Source organism: Neoarius graeffei, chromosome 15 (assembly GCF_027579695.1).
Source record: "Neoarius graeffei isolate fNeoGra1 chromosome 15, fNeoGra1.pri, whole genome shotgun sequence".
NCBI classification, from domain to species: domain Eukaryota; kingdom Metazoa; phylum Chordata; class Actinopteri; order Siluriformes; family Ariidae; genus Neoarius; species Neoarius graeffei.
This window is the reverse complement of record NC_083583.1, coordinates 3,578,707-3,594,138: the sequence shown is the minus strand read 5'-3', so window position 1 is coordinate 3,594,138 and position 15,432 is coordinate 3,578,707. Positions and strand designations below refer to the sequence as shown.

General features: G+C 39.4%; 1 protein-coding gene across 1 annotated transcript; it reads left to right on the top strand.

The window, feature by feature from the left end:
• The first annotated feature begins 1,481 nt into the window (after positions 1-1,481).
• On the top strand, positions 1,482-13,920 carry LOC132899112 (gamma-secretase subunit Aph-1b). The gene is made up of 6 exons (XM_060940765.1): positions 1,482-1,626; positions 7,410-7,580; positions 7,673-7,746; positions 12,810-12,932; positions 13,045-13,172; positions 13,262-13,920. The coding sequence occupies exons 1-6, from the start codon at positions 1,514-1,516 to the stop codon at positions 13,427-13,429; spliced, it is 777 nt and encodes a 258-aa protein (XP_060796748.1). The 5' UTR covers positions 1,482-1,513; the 3' UTR covers positions 13,430-13,920.
• Positions 13,921-15,432: the final 1,512 nt, after the last annotated feature.

Sequence of the window (15,432 nt, the reverse complement as noted above, 5' to 3'; positions counted from 1 at the left end):
CATATGAACTGTATGAACACACAATGCTGGCACAGCGATAGAAAAATGTCAGTTTACCCAAAACCTGACTCGACAAAACAGTTCCATTCTCAAGAAAGAATTAAATAAGCTTCATCCTCATGCAGGGACACGCCCATATTTTTAACAACCATTTTTAAACAATTTTATATTTGTAAACCACAAGAACAAACCTGTAACATGATGAACTGTCCCAACTCTCCCCATCTGGATATTTTGAAAAAAAAAATCCTTCAATGTTTTTTTCCCCAGAATTTAAGTTTAATAAAATCATACTATATCTGGTAACTCAAGACTAGACTTTAATTCCTAACAAATCCCCAATTCACCAGCATACATTACACCATAGAATGGAGGTGAAGGAAAAAATACTTTTAAGTTTTGGTTGATAAAATATTGAACTGCACAAACCTTACTGCAGTGTCCAGCTTCAGGTCTGAAGGAAGTCGGTTACTCTCAGGGCCAAAATCGAACTTCTGATCTAACCTAAAACCTGACTGGTCAAAATCAGTTTATGGGAATACTAACGGCCCTCGGTGTCTACTCTCCCCTACTGTTTGGTTGAAAATAAATTATGTGACGTTGAATAAATGGGATGTTATCATTAGTTCAGCTTCATGAAATACTTAAAGTCAGTATTGTGGCTAAGATTATCTTAGCTACATTTCCTTCTCTTGATTTGTTATGCGCTTTACAAATAGTTTGTTGTATCAGTTTGGAAAAAACAACAATAATATTTCTACTTTCATTGCTGATGATCATAAACTTTAAATTTGAGGTTTTTGTTTCTCTACATTGCCGGATAGATGGATGGATAGATAGATAAAGGTAAAATTACATGCAAGTAGGACAATACTAATGTACAATTAAATACATGAAACTAAACCAAGGCTAGCACAACAAAGTGTAAAATACTTATATTCATTGTGGTCCTTAGAAAAGTTTCAGAATGGTGCTATTGACTAGTTAATAACGGAATTAAGTGTATTAACAATACTAAATTCGTATAAATAGCACTGAGTAGAATTTAAAAAAAAAACTTTAACGGCACAAAAAAAACTAAATTAATGACTATGATATTATTTCCTCTTAATGCAAGACAAACACAACACTGACGCGCTAATTATACGAAATCATACTTTTATACACTAGTCATTTAATAATTAAAATTAATCACTTCCTGGTTTGATGACTTCAGCATGCGGACTTTAATTTTGAAAACCACTTCCGCTTATTCTGCAGCTTCCCGTCACTGGACTTTGGTGCTCAAACTGAATATTATTTAGATTTTAAATCCGGATGTAGGATTATATTTTATTTCGTAGAGAAGTCGATACATTAAATTCTCATGCTTATCAACTCTGATTAGCTGTCGTTTTCAAAAAAAAAAAAATATATATATATATATATATATATATATATGGTCAGTGTGTATGGGCGGACCGGAAGTAGGTGCTGGAGTAGTTCCGGTAGAGGGCCGGGTTTGAGGTGAACGATGACGGCGGCGGTGTTTTTCGGCTGTACTTTTATCGCCTTTAGTCCCGCTGTGGCCTTGTTCTTACTCACCATCGCCCGAGATCCTCTGAAGGTTATTTTCCTCATCGCGGGGTGAGTAACTTTAATAACACACCCGCTGTGAAGGTTAGCTAAGATTAGCTAAAAGTCGGGTCGGCTAGCGGCATTAGCTTGACTGATGACGCGGTGTTTGTGAAAGTGCGCGTGACACAGATTTCCGACTTCACGCTCAGTTCAGCTGACATAATTAATTAGTTAATTAACTAACTGATTCTGTGTGGTGTTTAACTGACCACCAACACATTTAGTAAAAATAAGCTTCACTGTATTTGAAATCTGAAACTATTCTGCCATCGCACTTCATACATTTCAATACAAGCTGAAAATCCCAGAGAAACATGCACTCACCAGCCACTTTATTAGGAACACTATTAGTATTTTTGTGTATATATATATATTTATATACATACAAAAATATTATGTACAATTATTTATATATATATATATATATATATATGCATAATTGTATATTATAATATGCATAATTGTATATAATATAGAAGCATAATATGCAGAATTATATGGATGTGTATAGTTATAGGTATGTGTATATGTATGTACTGTATATGTATTGTATTTGTATATATGATTTGATTTTGTCTTATACCATGTTGGTATGGGGGTTTTTTTTTGCTTTCTTTTGTGTGTGTGTGTGTGTGTGTGTGTAAATATATATATATATATATATATATATATATATATATATATATATATATATATATAAAATGAGAGAGAGAGAGTTTATGGTGGAAAGTGATGTTTGATGAGCGGTGGTATAGAGTGGCTACGTTATTGTTTGTTTATGACGATGTTTAGATGATTGCATTTTTTTTATTTTTTGTTTTTTATATTTTCTTTACTGTTTGGAATAAAGCAATCAATTAATCAAAAAAACACCCCTACATCCCCCTGCTCTTTTGTTTTCTGCAGTTGTGTAATCAGCCGATCCCTCGACAGCAGCACGATGCATCAAATCACACAGATACAAATCAGGAGCTTCAGTTAATGTTCACAATGTTCAAACATCAGAATGGGAAACATTGTGATCTCAGAGTGAAGTGTGACTTTCTCTCACTGTGGTATGGGTGTTGGTTTGAGCCAGATGGACTGGTTTGAGTATTTCAGAAACTGCTGCTCTCCTGGGGTTTTCACACACAAGTCTCTAGAGTTTACACAGAATGGTGCAGAAAAACAAAAAAGTGAGTGAGTGAGACAGTTCTGTGGGTGGAAACATAATGCCTTGTTAAGAGCGGGTCAGACAAACATGGGCAGGTTTGAGGTGGCTCGAGCTTTTTTTTTTTTTTTTTGTGCCAGGAAGGCAAATAACTCATATAATCACTCTCTACAACCGTGGTGAGCAGAAAAGCATCTCAGCATGCAACAGTAGAACAACACACTGGGTTCCATTCCTGCAGCTAAGAACAGAGATCTTAGAACCAACAATAATGTTCCTATTAAAGTGGCCAGTGAGTGTATCTGGAACATGCAGTGGTGTTTGAAAGGTTGTGAACTGTTTAGTTTTCTGGGTTTCTGCAAAAATATGATCTAAAACATCATGTAATCAAGGTAAATATTATTTTTATTGTATAATTTCCAAACATGGTGTACCTTTGTAGCAGTTTGTAAGAGGAGGTTTTAAGTTCAGTGTATTTTGCATGAACCATATGCTGGCTATCAAATCATAACTAATATCAAGATACCTTGCAGTTTTTATACAGAATAGTCAGTCATTTTCATCCCACTTCCTCCCTGCGGTGGAAATAATTTTTCTTTATTAAGATTAAAAACCACAAAGTGGTCATTATTCTTCTGTTCCTGGGGTTCAATCAAAGGCAATAAATCACTTAAACAATATCAAATGATATTGTATCAAAAGCAAAAAGGAGAGAAAAGTGCATGGTGGAAATGACGTTAAAAGTATGAGGAAATTTGGACAGGATGAGAAATGAGTACATTAGAGGGGCAGGACATGTAGGACAGCTTGACAGTGTGAGACTGAGATGGTTTGGATGCGTACAGAGGAGAGATCCAGGATATAGTGGGGAAAAGACTAGAATGCTGGAGTTGCAGGTGGAAGGAAAAGAGCAAAGATGAGATGAAGGATGGTTGGTGTGACAGAAGATGTGGAGGACAGGAGGAGGTGTTATACACTGTGGAGATCCCTAATGGGAAGAGCTGAAAGAAATTCTTCGCAAAATACTGTCCACAGTTGAGGCTCAGTTAGAGTTCCTCATGAAAATCTCCCAGTTTCAGCCAGTCTGGTTATGATCTCTCTCAGCAAGGCATTTCCATCTGTAGAATTGATGCACTGGCAGTCGTCACGCTCATCATTGACGAACATAATTCATCACTAACAAAGGGAAAATTATCATCTGTCATCACAGTGACGAATGCATGTGTCAAAATTATCATTAGTCATCTTTTATAGAAATCTCTCTGCAAATCCCTCCATTTGCTGAAATCCAACCCCAGTGAAGAGATGGCAGGAAGCCAGAGTGTAAATAATGAGCATGTGCTTATAACCAATAAAAATCAACTACATGTAATGACAAAATGAGCACAAAGCTTTTGACCGATCGCAGTGCATTTTAATCGGCCTGGTGTGGTGATGTCATTATCTCTGTGTGAACTGAACAATGGCGCAGTCTAAACTGATGAAGTTTTTGAGTGAGCTTCTTGAAGCATTGAAGATGATTTAAGGGCTGAAACAGCCATGGGGGAGGCACACTCAGAATCCCAACCATCCCCGAGCACATCAGACAGTGCTGGGAATACGGGGTCGGTTTAAAAAAAAAAAAGTGAAAGTGCCGTCAGCCAGCAAGCGACTGAAGGGGAGCTCTGTTTGGGGGCTGTGGCCCCTGGGTATTTTCACCCTCAAAAAAAAAGTAAGAGATTAATAGAAAACGACTGAGTTGGATGTCATCTGGGATTTGAATGCTGTAATATAATAACGTAGGCTAGAATTTATGGTCCTAAAGGAGAGAGATGTGAGGAATTATATATTTTTATTAAATTGATGATTAATTTTACTAGTGACATTAAGTCAGTTGACACATGCCTCAGTTTTCTGAGACATTCTGGGTGTTGATGATAAGGGGACAGAAACTGAAGTGAACAGCATGCATTTAGAAAGAGCAGAGCAGGAATCGGTGATAAAGATGTCATAATCTTTGAACGTGTGGGTGATAAATATTACATTGTAAAGTTAGATATAACCTCGCCAACAGGAAACTTGGATTCCTTCAGTGCTGTTTGTTCCCAGATTCTTCTCGACTCTGTTTAATTGTAAATCCAGTGTTGTGTTGAAGTAAAGGCTAAAGGGAGTCCAAATACCTTTTTAGAATAATTCCCTGCTAAAATAATCTTCAGGAAGCTCAAATTAAAGAGGGTTATTTTTAACTTGATGGTGCACAGGGGCCCAAAATCAGGTCTTTCTGATCAGAGTCTGGAGTGGAGCCTAAATTTCAGTCCCCCCAGGATTCCGCGGGCCTTTTTTGAGATTGTTGCGGGCTAAAATGTCTGATGTTGCAGGGTTTTTCCAAGAAATGGCGATGAAAGTTGCGGGTTTTTTTTTTTTTTTTTTTTTTTTTTTTTTTTTAGGTTTTTGTTGCGATTACATTGCGGGAGGAAGTGAAAGTTACGAGAAATTGTTGCGATTTTCTCTTTTTGTGATTAAAATTGAGTGACGTTAAATATGAAGTTATTACTGAAAAACTATTGATTTAAAAAAAAACAGACACTGAGAAATGGTCCTATAAACAACTTTACCAATATAAAAGATTACCAGGACTACAAAAATGCAGAAAAATAGGCTTTACTTATCCAAATGCACCTGTTGGTTCAAAAGTTAAAGTGCAGAGAACCTCATAGCACAACATGAAGTTACCTTAAAATATAATATAAATGCCTCAGCTTTCATGTAAGAGAAAAAAAAACTATTAATACTAGTACTGTGTAGGGATGGCGAAAACTAAAAAAAAAATCTTGACCGACCACCAAGCCTCATTAGCCGGTTAAAGTTGTTTAAACTCATAGGTTAACCAGGGATGCAAATGACACGCCTTTTGGCGGATGCCGCCTTTTTCACGGCTGAATTGTCCAGATCCGATTTTTTTTTTTTTTAGGGGGGCGTTGGAGTGTCTGAATAATTTCAACGGCATTTGCTTATTTAGTAATTTTAATACAGAATTTACTCTGAAATTATTCAGGCGCTCCAACGCCCCCCCCAAAAAAAAAAATCGGATCTGCACGATTGAGCCGTGAAAAAGTCGGCATCTGCGCCTTTAGTTTGTGTGGAGAGATATGATCTGCAATAACATGCATTGTTGGCTACAGACTGAAACATACTTTCAGAATGCACTGGCCAAGGCAGGACTAAACTCCATGTGCCTTCTAATAATAATTAAAAAAAAAAAAAAACAGAATAGTAATTTGTAAGCTAAAAAGCCTGTGTCTACACTTTTCTCTCGCCGAGTGGCAGCTGTCTTCAACTGTACATGACTGAATGGGTGTTTCTGATTTGTCAGCTGTCGTCCTTACACTGCATGGCATGCCCCAAGCGTTTACAACACAGAATTCCAGGTTCTCCGCTCCAAAATCAGCAGCTTCAAAATGATTTTTTTTTTTTACTGACAACCAAAAAAAATTAACCGGTTGACGTTGATTCGGTCAACCACCAGTCAAACGGTCATCGGTTAACATCCCTAGTACTGTGTGCAGGCAGTCTCTCTTGAAGACTAAATTAAACAATTATAAACTAATAAAATAAATGGCTCAGGCTTCATAGAAGAAGAAAAAAAACAATTTGAACAGAATCTCACAGTATGATGCTGAAGCTGCCTAAACAATGGAAAATAAAATACTGTTTTGGCAAAAATTTTGGCATCCATTAATTTCTTGTATTAAGTAAAAAAAAAATAATGTAAAGTGCACACAGTCCTTCACTGTAAACATAACACACTTTCAGTAACAGAATTTAAGCCTATATAAACACTGACTCGCACATGCTGCTTCTCTTGAACGTATACACAGAAGTAAGGCAGAAGGTAGTCAGTGTTGCCAGATTGGGCGGTTTTAAGTGCATTTTGGCGGATTTAAACATGTTTTGGGCTGGAAAACGTCAGCAGTATCTGGCAACACTGAAGGTAGTTTGTCGATGTCACCTCAAGACGACGCCAACGATTGGTCAAATTTGCGGGAAAGTTGCAGTGATTGGATATAATTGCAACACCGCCCTGAATTCACGGGGATTGGTTGAAGTTGCAAATCGCAACATCGCGAAATCCTGGAGGGTCTGAAATTTGATCTGTAATGGAGAGTCCTTGCTGTATCTGAACAAATATCTGAACTGTTCCAGTGTGGTTGGTATTAAACTTGTATTAAGTTCAGTTTGATAAGTCTAAGGGTAAAAATTACAGACTAAGAAAAAGTGAAGAATACTTTTTTGACTTTATTTTTTCAAGGAAAAAAGTGGAGAATATTTTTCAGAACCCAGGGGGAACCCTGTGATTTTTTTTTTTTTTTCTTTATTGTGCTATTGAGTGTGTGAAAATCCCACATCAGCAGCAGTTATAGTCTATAAATACAGTTTTCATACCAACACCCATGCCACGTTTAAAATCACTGCAATCACAATTGTCCTCCGTTCTGATTTTTCATGTGATCATTAACTGAAGCTGTTGACTCTCAACAGGATTTTTTTTTTTTTTTTTGGCAGGGTTTGCATTGCACTGCTGTCACATGATTAATATGTAGATGTACCTAATAAAGTGCTCAGTGAGTGGAGAAGTCATACCTGCTGTGTGTGTGCTTCTCAGAGCGTTTTTCTGGCTCGTGTCTTTGCTGCTGTCGTCGTTGGTGTGGTTCATTGCTGTACAGATCAGTAATAAGGACAGCGGCTCGCAGCAGAAAGGCCTGCTCGTGTTCGGAGTTCTGCTGTCTGTCCTGCTGCAGGAGCTCTTTAGATTTGCCTACTACAAACTCTTAAAGTGAGAATGAACTTAAACTTTTCCACACGTTTATTGCTCATGGTGGTTTAGTCTTTATAACACACACACACACGTTCTGATGTGATTTACAGGAAAGCGAATGAAGGACTGCTGGCCATCAGCCAAGAGGAAACGATGCCCATCTCAGTTCGCCAGCTGGCTTATGGTATTCAACCTCACTGAGTTTTTGTTTGGTAAACATTTTATTTAGAGAATGAGTTGCTTGTTTTGAACTGAACTAAAAAAAAATCTTAATCTCATTATTTTTCTGTGGAATTTAACTCCTGGAGTGTTAATTCTGCAGGGTTTACACAACAGCAGACGAACACTGTGGTTGTTTGTTTATTCACCATGATGCTTTAAACAAACTCCAGAAGTGAATTTTAAAACGATCCCAAATGACCACGTGGAGCAAAAGAGCAAAGAAATTTGTCCAGCTCAAAACGATGTGATAAAACATATGAAACTCTATATACACTGAACGAACATGTCCAGATGCAAAAATGATACAATTTCAGAATAAAATGTAATAAAATGTACTGAGTTATAAATCTACAGATTATTCCTGACAAAAAAATAGCTGTTCAAGAGCCAAAAAAACAACTGAGTCACATTTAATCAGGAATCATACGCATGTGTGTATGTCTTTAGAGTTTTTGAGTTGTTAATACAGTGCTGAGCGTAAGTGAGTGCACCCCCTTTGAAAAGTAACATTTTAAACAATATCTCAATGAACACACACAATTTCCAAAATGTTGACAAGACAAAGTTTAATATAACATCTGTTTAACTTATAACATGAAAGTAAGGTTAATAATATAACTTAGATTACACATTTTTCAGTTTTACTCAAATTAGGGTGGTGTGAAAATGAGTACACCCCACAACAAAAACTACTCCATCTAGTACTTTGTATGGCCTCCATGATTTTTAATGACAGCACCAAGTCTTCTAGGCATGGAATGAACAAGTTGGCGACATTTTGCAGCATCAATCTTTTTCCATTCTTCAACAACGACCTCTTTTAGTGACTGGATGCTGGATGGAGAGCGATGCTGCCGTGTTGGCGCTTTCCGGTTGAAATCACACAAAACTAATTTTCTCAAAACACATCCAATTGACGTGATTGTGATAGCAACTCAACGTATGTACTCCCAATAATGCGAAAATAGACCTAAAAAGCATTTCACTCCGGAGTTTTCCTTTAAGCTTCATCTTGTCAGCATTTTGGAACTTGTTTTAAAATGTTACTTTTCAAAGTGGGTGTACTCATTTACGCTGAGCACTGTATATATTAGACTTTTTTTTTATAAGCATATGCTGCACTGGTAGGATTGCATCCAATTTCGTTATACAGTGTGAATGTGCAATGACAGTGCGTATCCTGGACCAATTTAGTGGGGTTTTTTATATGAAAGAATGTCCCTTTACACCCTCATCCAGAAGGGTAATTTTGCACAAGGCCATCTGTCTACAGCAGAAAAAAATAAAATAACAAAACTCGTCTGGAAAAATCCCAAAGGAGTCTGGAGCCAGATTTGTGACGTCATGTGCAGATCCGCCAGCAGGCTGCGCGAGCTTACATGGGTTCAGTGCACAGCCTGTGTAGACCAAGTTTAGCAGCTAGCGATTTTGCATTGAAATATGGAATTGTCACCTGAGCTTCTAAACCCATGGATTCACGTATCAATGCTCATCTATGTATTGTTACATAAATCATATTTCTTCGAATTACTATTATGTATTTATATATGTCTTCATTTTGAAGATTACTGGCTACTGTAGGCAGGGCTTTGAACCAGAATTTTTTTCCTATCTGTTCGTTCCGAACAGAAACGGAATTTTAACGTTTCCGGTTTTGTATTCCACCATTAAATAGACGTTCCCGAACCGGTTAGAACAAAAAAATTTCGTTCCCGGAACGGTTAATTACGTTCCCGGTCAGCTGTTTAACAAATGGCTATAAAATTATGTCTCTGTCTCATCCAGTTTAAGCCAAATGTAGGCTAATTCTATTACAACCTTCATTAAATAAGACAAGAAATAATTCAAAACAATTATTTCAAATGTTGGCAATTTGGATTCTCAGTACGTCTTCCCATCTACACAAACAGAAAAAGTGCCAAAAATGAAAGATAATTCGTTTAGTGTGTTACCAAAGGCTAGTCAGGCCCTATAGAGGGCTGCCGCATGACGTCACCGCGCCGCGAGATTTTGTTAGGCGCCATATTGGAAGACCAAGTACACATCTATGCAAATACATACATAAAACAAACTACACCTGAAATGTAGCCAGGGCCGGTTCTGCCCTAATCTGGACCCGGGTGCAACATTGCGCAACCACCAGTCTAAATCAGGACAACCATCACATAACTCTAAACATTTTATATCAACTATTTTAACTAAATGGGCTATAATAAATAAGCCTGCAGGCAGCCACGGCGGGCTGCCTCAGAAAAGTAACCATTCAAAGAGACAACTGAAAGCCTGCAGCCACGGCGGGCTGCCTCCCTCAGAAAAGTAACATTTGTCCTACCTTAAAACTCGTTTTGCATTTTCTGCCTCCTTTTTTGTATTTTCGACCCTCCGTTTATTTTCTTTCCTTTTCTGAAAACCCGATTTGTGTCCAGACATTTTGTTCTGCTACCAACGAACTAACTCGTCAGGTCTCGTCTCTCGAGCCCACGATGATTCCCGTGGGAAGGGCAACAATTGATACATTTTTACAAACAGCCAATAGGGAGGTTGCAACGTTCAGGCTCTTCTTTGCTCAGACACTCAGTAATGCACTTACTCACTTATTATCACGTGGAGACGTGATAGTAGTCCACCTTCCCGCTCTCTCCATTCAGTCAGCGAACGTCACACAGGAAGTGAACCCCAGCGGGTCATAGAAACTTGCGCAGGAGAAGAATGACTATTTGTAGGCTACAGAAACTTTGAGGAACGAAATAAAAACCGGTATTAACCGGTTACCATTATTTTTAATAAGCGTTTCTGTTCCGGAACATAAATAATAAAGTTTCTGGTTTCATTTCTGTTCCATGTAAAATAGAAAAAGTTCCCGGTTTTCGTTTTCGTTCCTTGAACTGGTTCAAAGCCCTGACTGTAGGAGAAAGATTTCATAAGCTACACACATGGAATCGGCTAAGCAGGGCTGTATATACATTTAATGTGTTTGACCGGTCCCAAGATCTCAAGCCCTGACACACACATCCCTTGATACATGTGAAGTAAAATGTAAAGAAAATGTGACCTTGGGCGCTGTGAGACTGCTGCCTCTCCTGTAGGTTTTTTTAGCTCTTTAAACCTCTTTTTTTTTTTTTTTTTTTTTTTTCCCCCCCACCTTTTTACTTTTCTGCTCTTCTTACGAAGACGGTGTGTTTTTCTTCATATCCCATGGATATTTTTAACTTTAACATGCAACCAGGAGCCAGTTTTCTCGCTTATTCGAGAGAGGAGCTGCTGGCCCTGAAAACAATGGGACGAGCCGGGATACGACACCCCATCCCAGCCGAGCTGAGGAGGAAACCCAGGGGCTGCCAAGCTAAAGGCTAGGCTAGCGGACAACCGGCGGGGCTACAATCATTCCCTCTGTTATCACGGGGAATGTGAACTCGCTACCGAATAAGGTCGATGAGCTATCCGCACTGAACAACCAGCGGATTTACCGGGAGAGCAGCTTATTTTTCCGGAGACATGGCTAACGCACCTTGTACCGGATGCTAACGTGGACCTGCAGGGATTCACTGCTGTCAGAGCTGACAGACACTAAAGCATGCGGGAAAGGCAAAGGTGGGGGACTCATCATTTACGTGAACAACCGCTGGTGTAACCCGGGCCATTTCTCCGTAAAGAGGCTTATGTTGCCCAGACTTGGAGCTGCTAGCATCACCATCTGTGTTTCCATCCCTCCGAGGGAAGACGCAGCTGCTGCATGTGAGAGGATTCACTCTGTCACAGCAAGGCTGCAGACACAGCACCCTGAGGCATTTATCATCATTTCTGGGGACTTTAATCATGCTACTTTGGACTCTACTTTGGCTGCTTTTTACCAGGCTGTGGACTGTATCTTTTTAATTTCCCTGAGGGAACTCTCCCAAAGGGATCAATAAACTTCTATCTTATCTAAGTAAGTGTATTATCACCCAGCGCTTTCGTGTTTACTTTTGTGTGTGTCAGTAAATAACATTATCCGTGTACCACGCAAACACAGGAACACCTAATTTTGAGTATAGTCTCTCTCTTATTTCTTACTCTGGCAACAGTCAACTTGTGAATCACCAATTTTCTTGGTCTTTTTCTCGGCTCTGCTTGGTCCTCAGCTTCCGGGAGCCTCGCACAAAGCGCTCCCATTTCTCTCTCATTGTCTGGTCTTTTGAGAAACGATGAGTACTAATCCCACCAAGATTGGTGTTGCTACACCCTCCTACGATACATCTGGTAACCATTTTAATAATTACATGATAACGTTGAAGAAATTTGCAGAAAACTACCAGGTCATTTTCTCATAAACAAACCAGCGCTGATGTAAGATTCAGAGGGAGGCGTCCCGCACGCGACGTCACAAAAATCAATGTTTGTCGGGAAATCCAAATGGCAAGTTTTTTCAGAGGCAGACCAATTCGCTTCAAATGGCTTGATTTTTGCACAAGGTAAATAATAATAAGGTAAAAAAAAATTGCGCAAAATGTGATACATTTGACCAAAGTTTAATATAAAATAGGAGAATTACATTGATCTTGCTCCTGAATTTACCCATGATATGCACTTTTAAAGAGAGACACACTATTCTGACAGTGAATCATTTGGACTGACTCATGAGTCAAATTGAATAAAATGCATCATCTGACTCACTGAACAAACAGAATGACACACGAGTCTGATTTGAAAGAGTCGTTTAATGAAACGCTTAGATTCTCTGTCACGACTCTTTAAGCAATAAGAGTTTTGTAAATGATTCAGTTTTAAGGAGCAAAAATTCAAATAACTGAAATTTCCAGACTTTGGATGTGATCAGGAAGCAGTATGGAGAGACAGCTGAGGTCTCATATGAGTAATAATAGTTTATGGAATAACAGCTTTAAAAATGTCAGCTACACAGTAAAGCTGGGGTGCGTTTATTTTATCACAGTGTTGCAGGTTAAACAGCAGCAGGATGAGACGTGACCGTTTGAGGTTTAATTCAAATGGGAAAGTTCACATTTTGGTGTGTGTGTGTGTATTCAGTGTCTGGTCTGGGATTCGGGTTGATGAGCGGAGCGTTCTCGGTGGTGAACATCCTGTCTGACGCTGTGGGTCCGGGTACTGTGGGTATCCATGGAGATTCACAGCATTACTTCATTTCCTCAGGTGACTATCGTGTGTGTGAGAGAGGGGGAGAGAGAGAATATTATACATGCTGTTCTTCACATCTTTGTTGTTTTGTGATTGTCATTTACTTTTTTTCCTTTCCTCTCTGCAGCCTTTATGACTCTCGCCATCATCCTGCTGCACATGTTTTGGGGCATCGTCTTCTTCGAGTCGTGTGAGCGTCGGAGGTGGTGGTCGCTTGCAGCCGTAGTGTGCAGCCACCTGTTCGTGTCGTGCTTGGTAAAAAAAAAAAAACATGCGTATGCACACCAATTCAGTGTAATATCAGTGTAACAGTTCAGGATCTTCACATCACTTTTCCTCCCCAGACGTTTGTGAACCCGAAGTACGAAGGCAGTCTGATCCCCACCTACATGCTCCTGTGCGTGATGGCCGGCTGGGCGTTCTCCTGCGCTGGTGGTTCTCTGAGGAACCTCAGTCTTTGTCTCACCTGCAAGGACAAAGACTTCCTCTTGGTCAATCACAGGCCCAGATAACGGATTGTGTGTGTGTGTGTGTGTGTGTGTGTGTGTGTGTGTGTGTAAAGACTCGAGCTCACTGAATTCATGGATCTTCAAATCCTAGACTCTTAGATCCATGCTGTGGGACGGAGAGGAGTTTCTTTTGTGTATTTGGCACTTTCCTTTTCTGTCTCTGTACCTCAACTCTGTGTGAGAATTGTAAAACAGCTTTTTACTTTGTTTAAAAAAACTTTACAGTGTTGGGTTTGTGGGCATTGGGTCTGTTCTTTATGTATTTTAACAAATCCAAGATGTCCCCAGCCAGACTTGATGATAAACTGGTTCTGAAGACGTGTCTCCATCAGCAAGTCACTGATTGGCTAATACAAAAAAACTACAGCAGCCTGGAGAGGACCTCATGCTCAATCAGTCTGCTGTTCCCAACAGTTTGATTTATTTTTTTGCTTGTTGAAGGAAACCGCATTTTGGTCAAAAACATTAAAATTGTGTGCAATAATCCTTCCCCACATGGTTGAGAATGAATCCCTGCTTTAATTAATGATTATACAACCCCAGTTGGGCGGCACAGTAGTGTAGTAGTTGGCGCTGTCGCCTCACAGCAAGAAGGTCCTGGGTTCGAGCCCCGTGGCCGACGAGGGCCTTTCTGTGCGGAGTTTGCATGTTCTCCCCGTGTCCGCGTGGGTTTCCTCCGGGTGCTCCGGTTTCCCCCACAGTCCAAAGACATGCAGGTTAGGTTAACTGGTGACTCTAAATTGAGCGTAGGTGTGAATGTGAGTGTGAATGGTTGTCTGTGTCTATGTGTCAGCCCTGTGATGACCTGGCGACTTGTCCAGGGTGTACCCCGCCTTTCGCCCGTAGTCAGCTGGGATAGGCTCCAGCTTGCCTGTGACCCTGTAGAACAGGATAAAGCGGCTAGAGATGAGATGAGACAACCCCGGTTTAGCTATGTATTTATTTATAATTTGTATATACTAAATGTGTGAGCTGACCTTGTTTACACTGATCAGGTTTGAGTTTGGTCACAAATCCAACAATCACTTTGAAGAACAGATCTTCTCTAAAAACCGTCCCCTTTATCTTTTGTTGATGCTGGTTACGTTTATGGTTAAGACGGAGTTTGTGAATGTTAATTTTTGTTTGTATATTTTCAGTGAATTTCCTCTAACATGTGACTGCTTATTGAATTATGCTTTTATAGGTGATGTTTCTTCCCTTTCAGAAGATGCTCTGACTAACTTTAGCTGTGTGGCAGAAAAACAATTAATTCTGTCTTGGTGCTCATTTAGTCCCTTTGAGTCTCAAGTGTTGAAAGAAAAACAATTACAATTATAAACAATTTTCACTGCAACTCTTGAATGTCTGAATGTGATGGTTTCTACTTTTTAGCTTTACACAGATCAGCTATAACATTGATTATTTCATTACAGTGGCACCTGGGAAAGGAGTGTGGTTTATTCATCAGCAAGAACAGTCAGTCCTTGAAGTTGATGTGTTGGAAGCAGGAAAAACAGGCGAGTGTAAGGATCTGAGCGAATTTGACAAATTGTGATGGTGAGATGTCTGGGTCTGAACATCTCCAAAACGGTACATCTTGTGGGGTGTTCCCAGTATGCAGTGGTTAGTACCAAACAAAAGTGGTCCAAAGATCCAAAAGACAACTGGTGACCCGGCGACAGGGTCGTGGGTGTCGAAGGCTCATCAATTCACACGGGGCACGAAAGCTAGCCCTTGTGGTCCAATCCCCCAGAAGAGCTACTGTAGTATAAACTGATAACAGGCATGACAACAGCAAATTCTTATTTCAGCTGAAAGTGGGCTGGGGGTCTGATGTGACAAGTACATTATACATTTGATGATAATGTGGTGAAGGTTATTATAATTTTACTGAACCATCACCACTGTTATGAGACGATTAAATTTTGCATCACACCATAGTTCTATTTTACTAAAAGCAAAATGGGGTGGTTGTTGTTGCTGCTATGGAAATGTAAGCGAATTATATCAAAATACTTCACTTA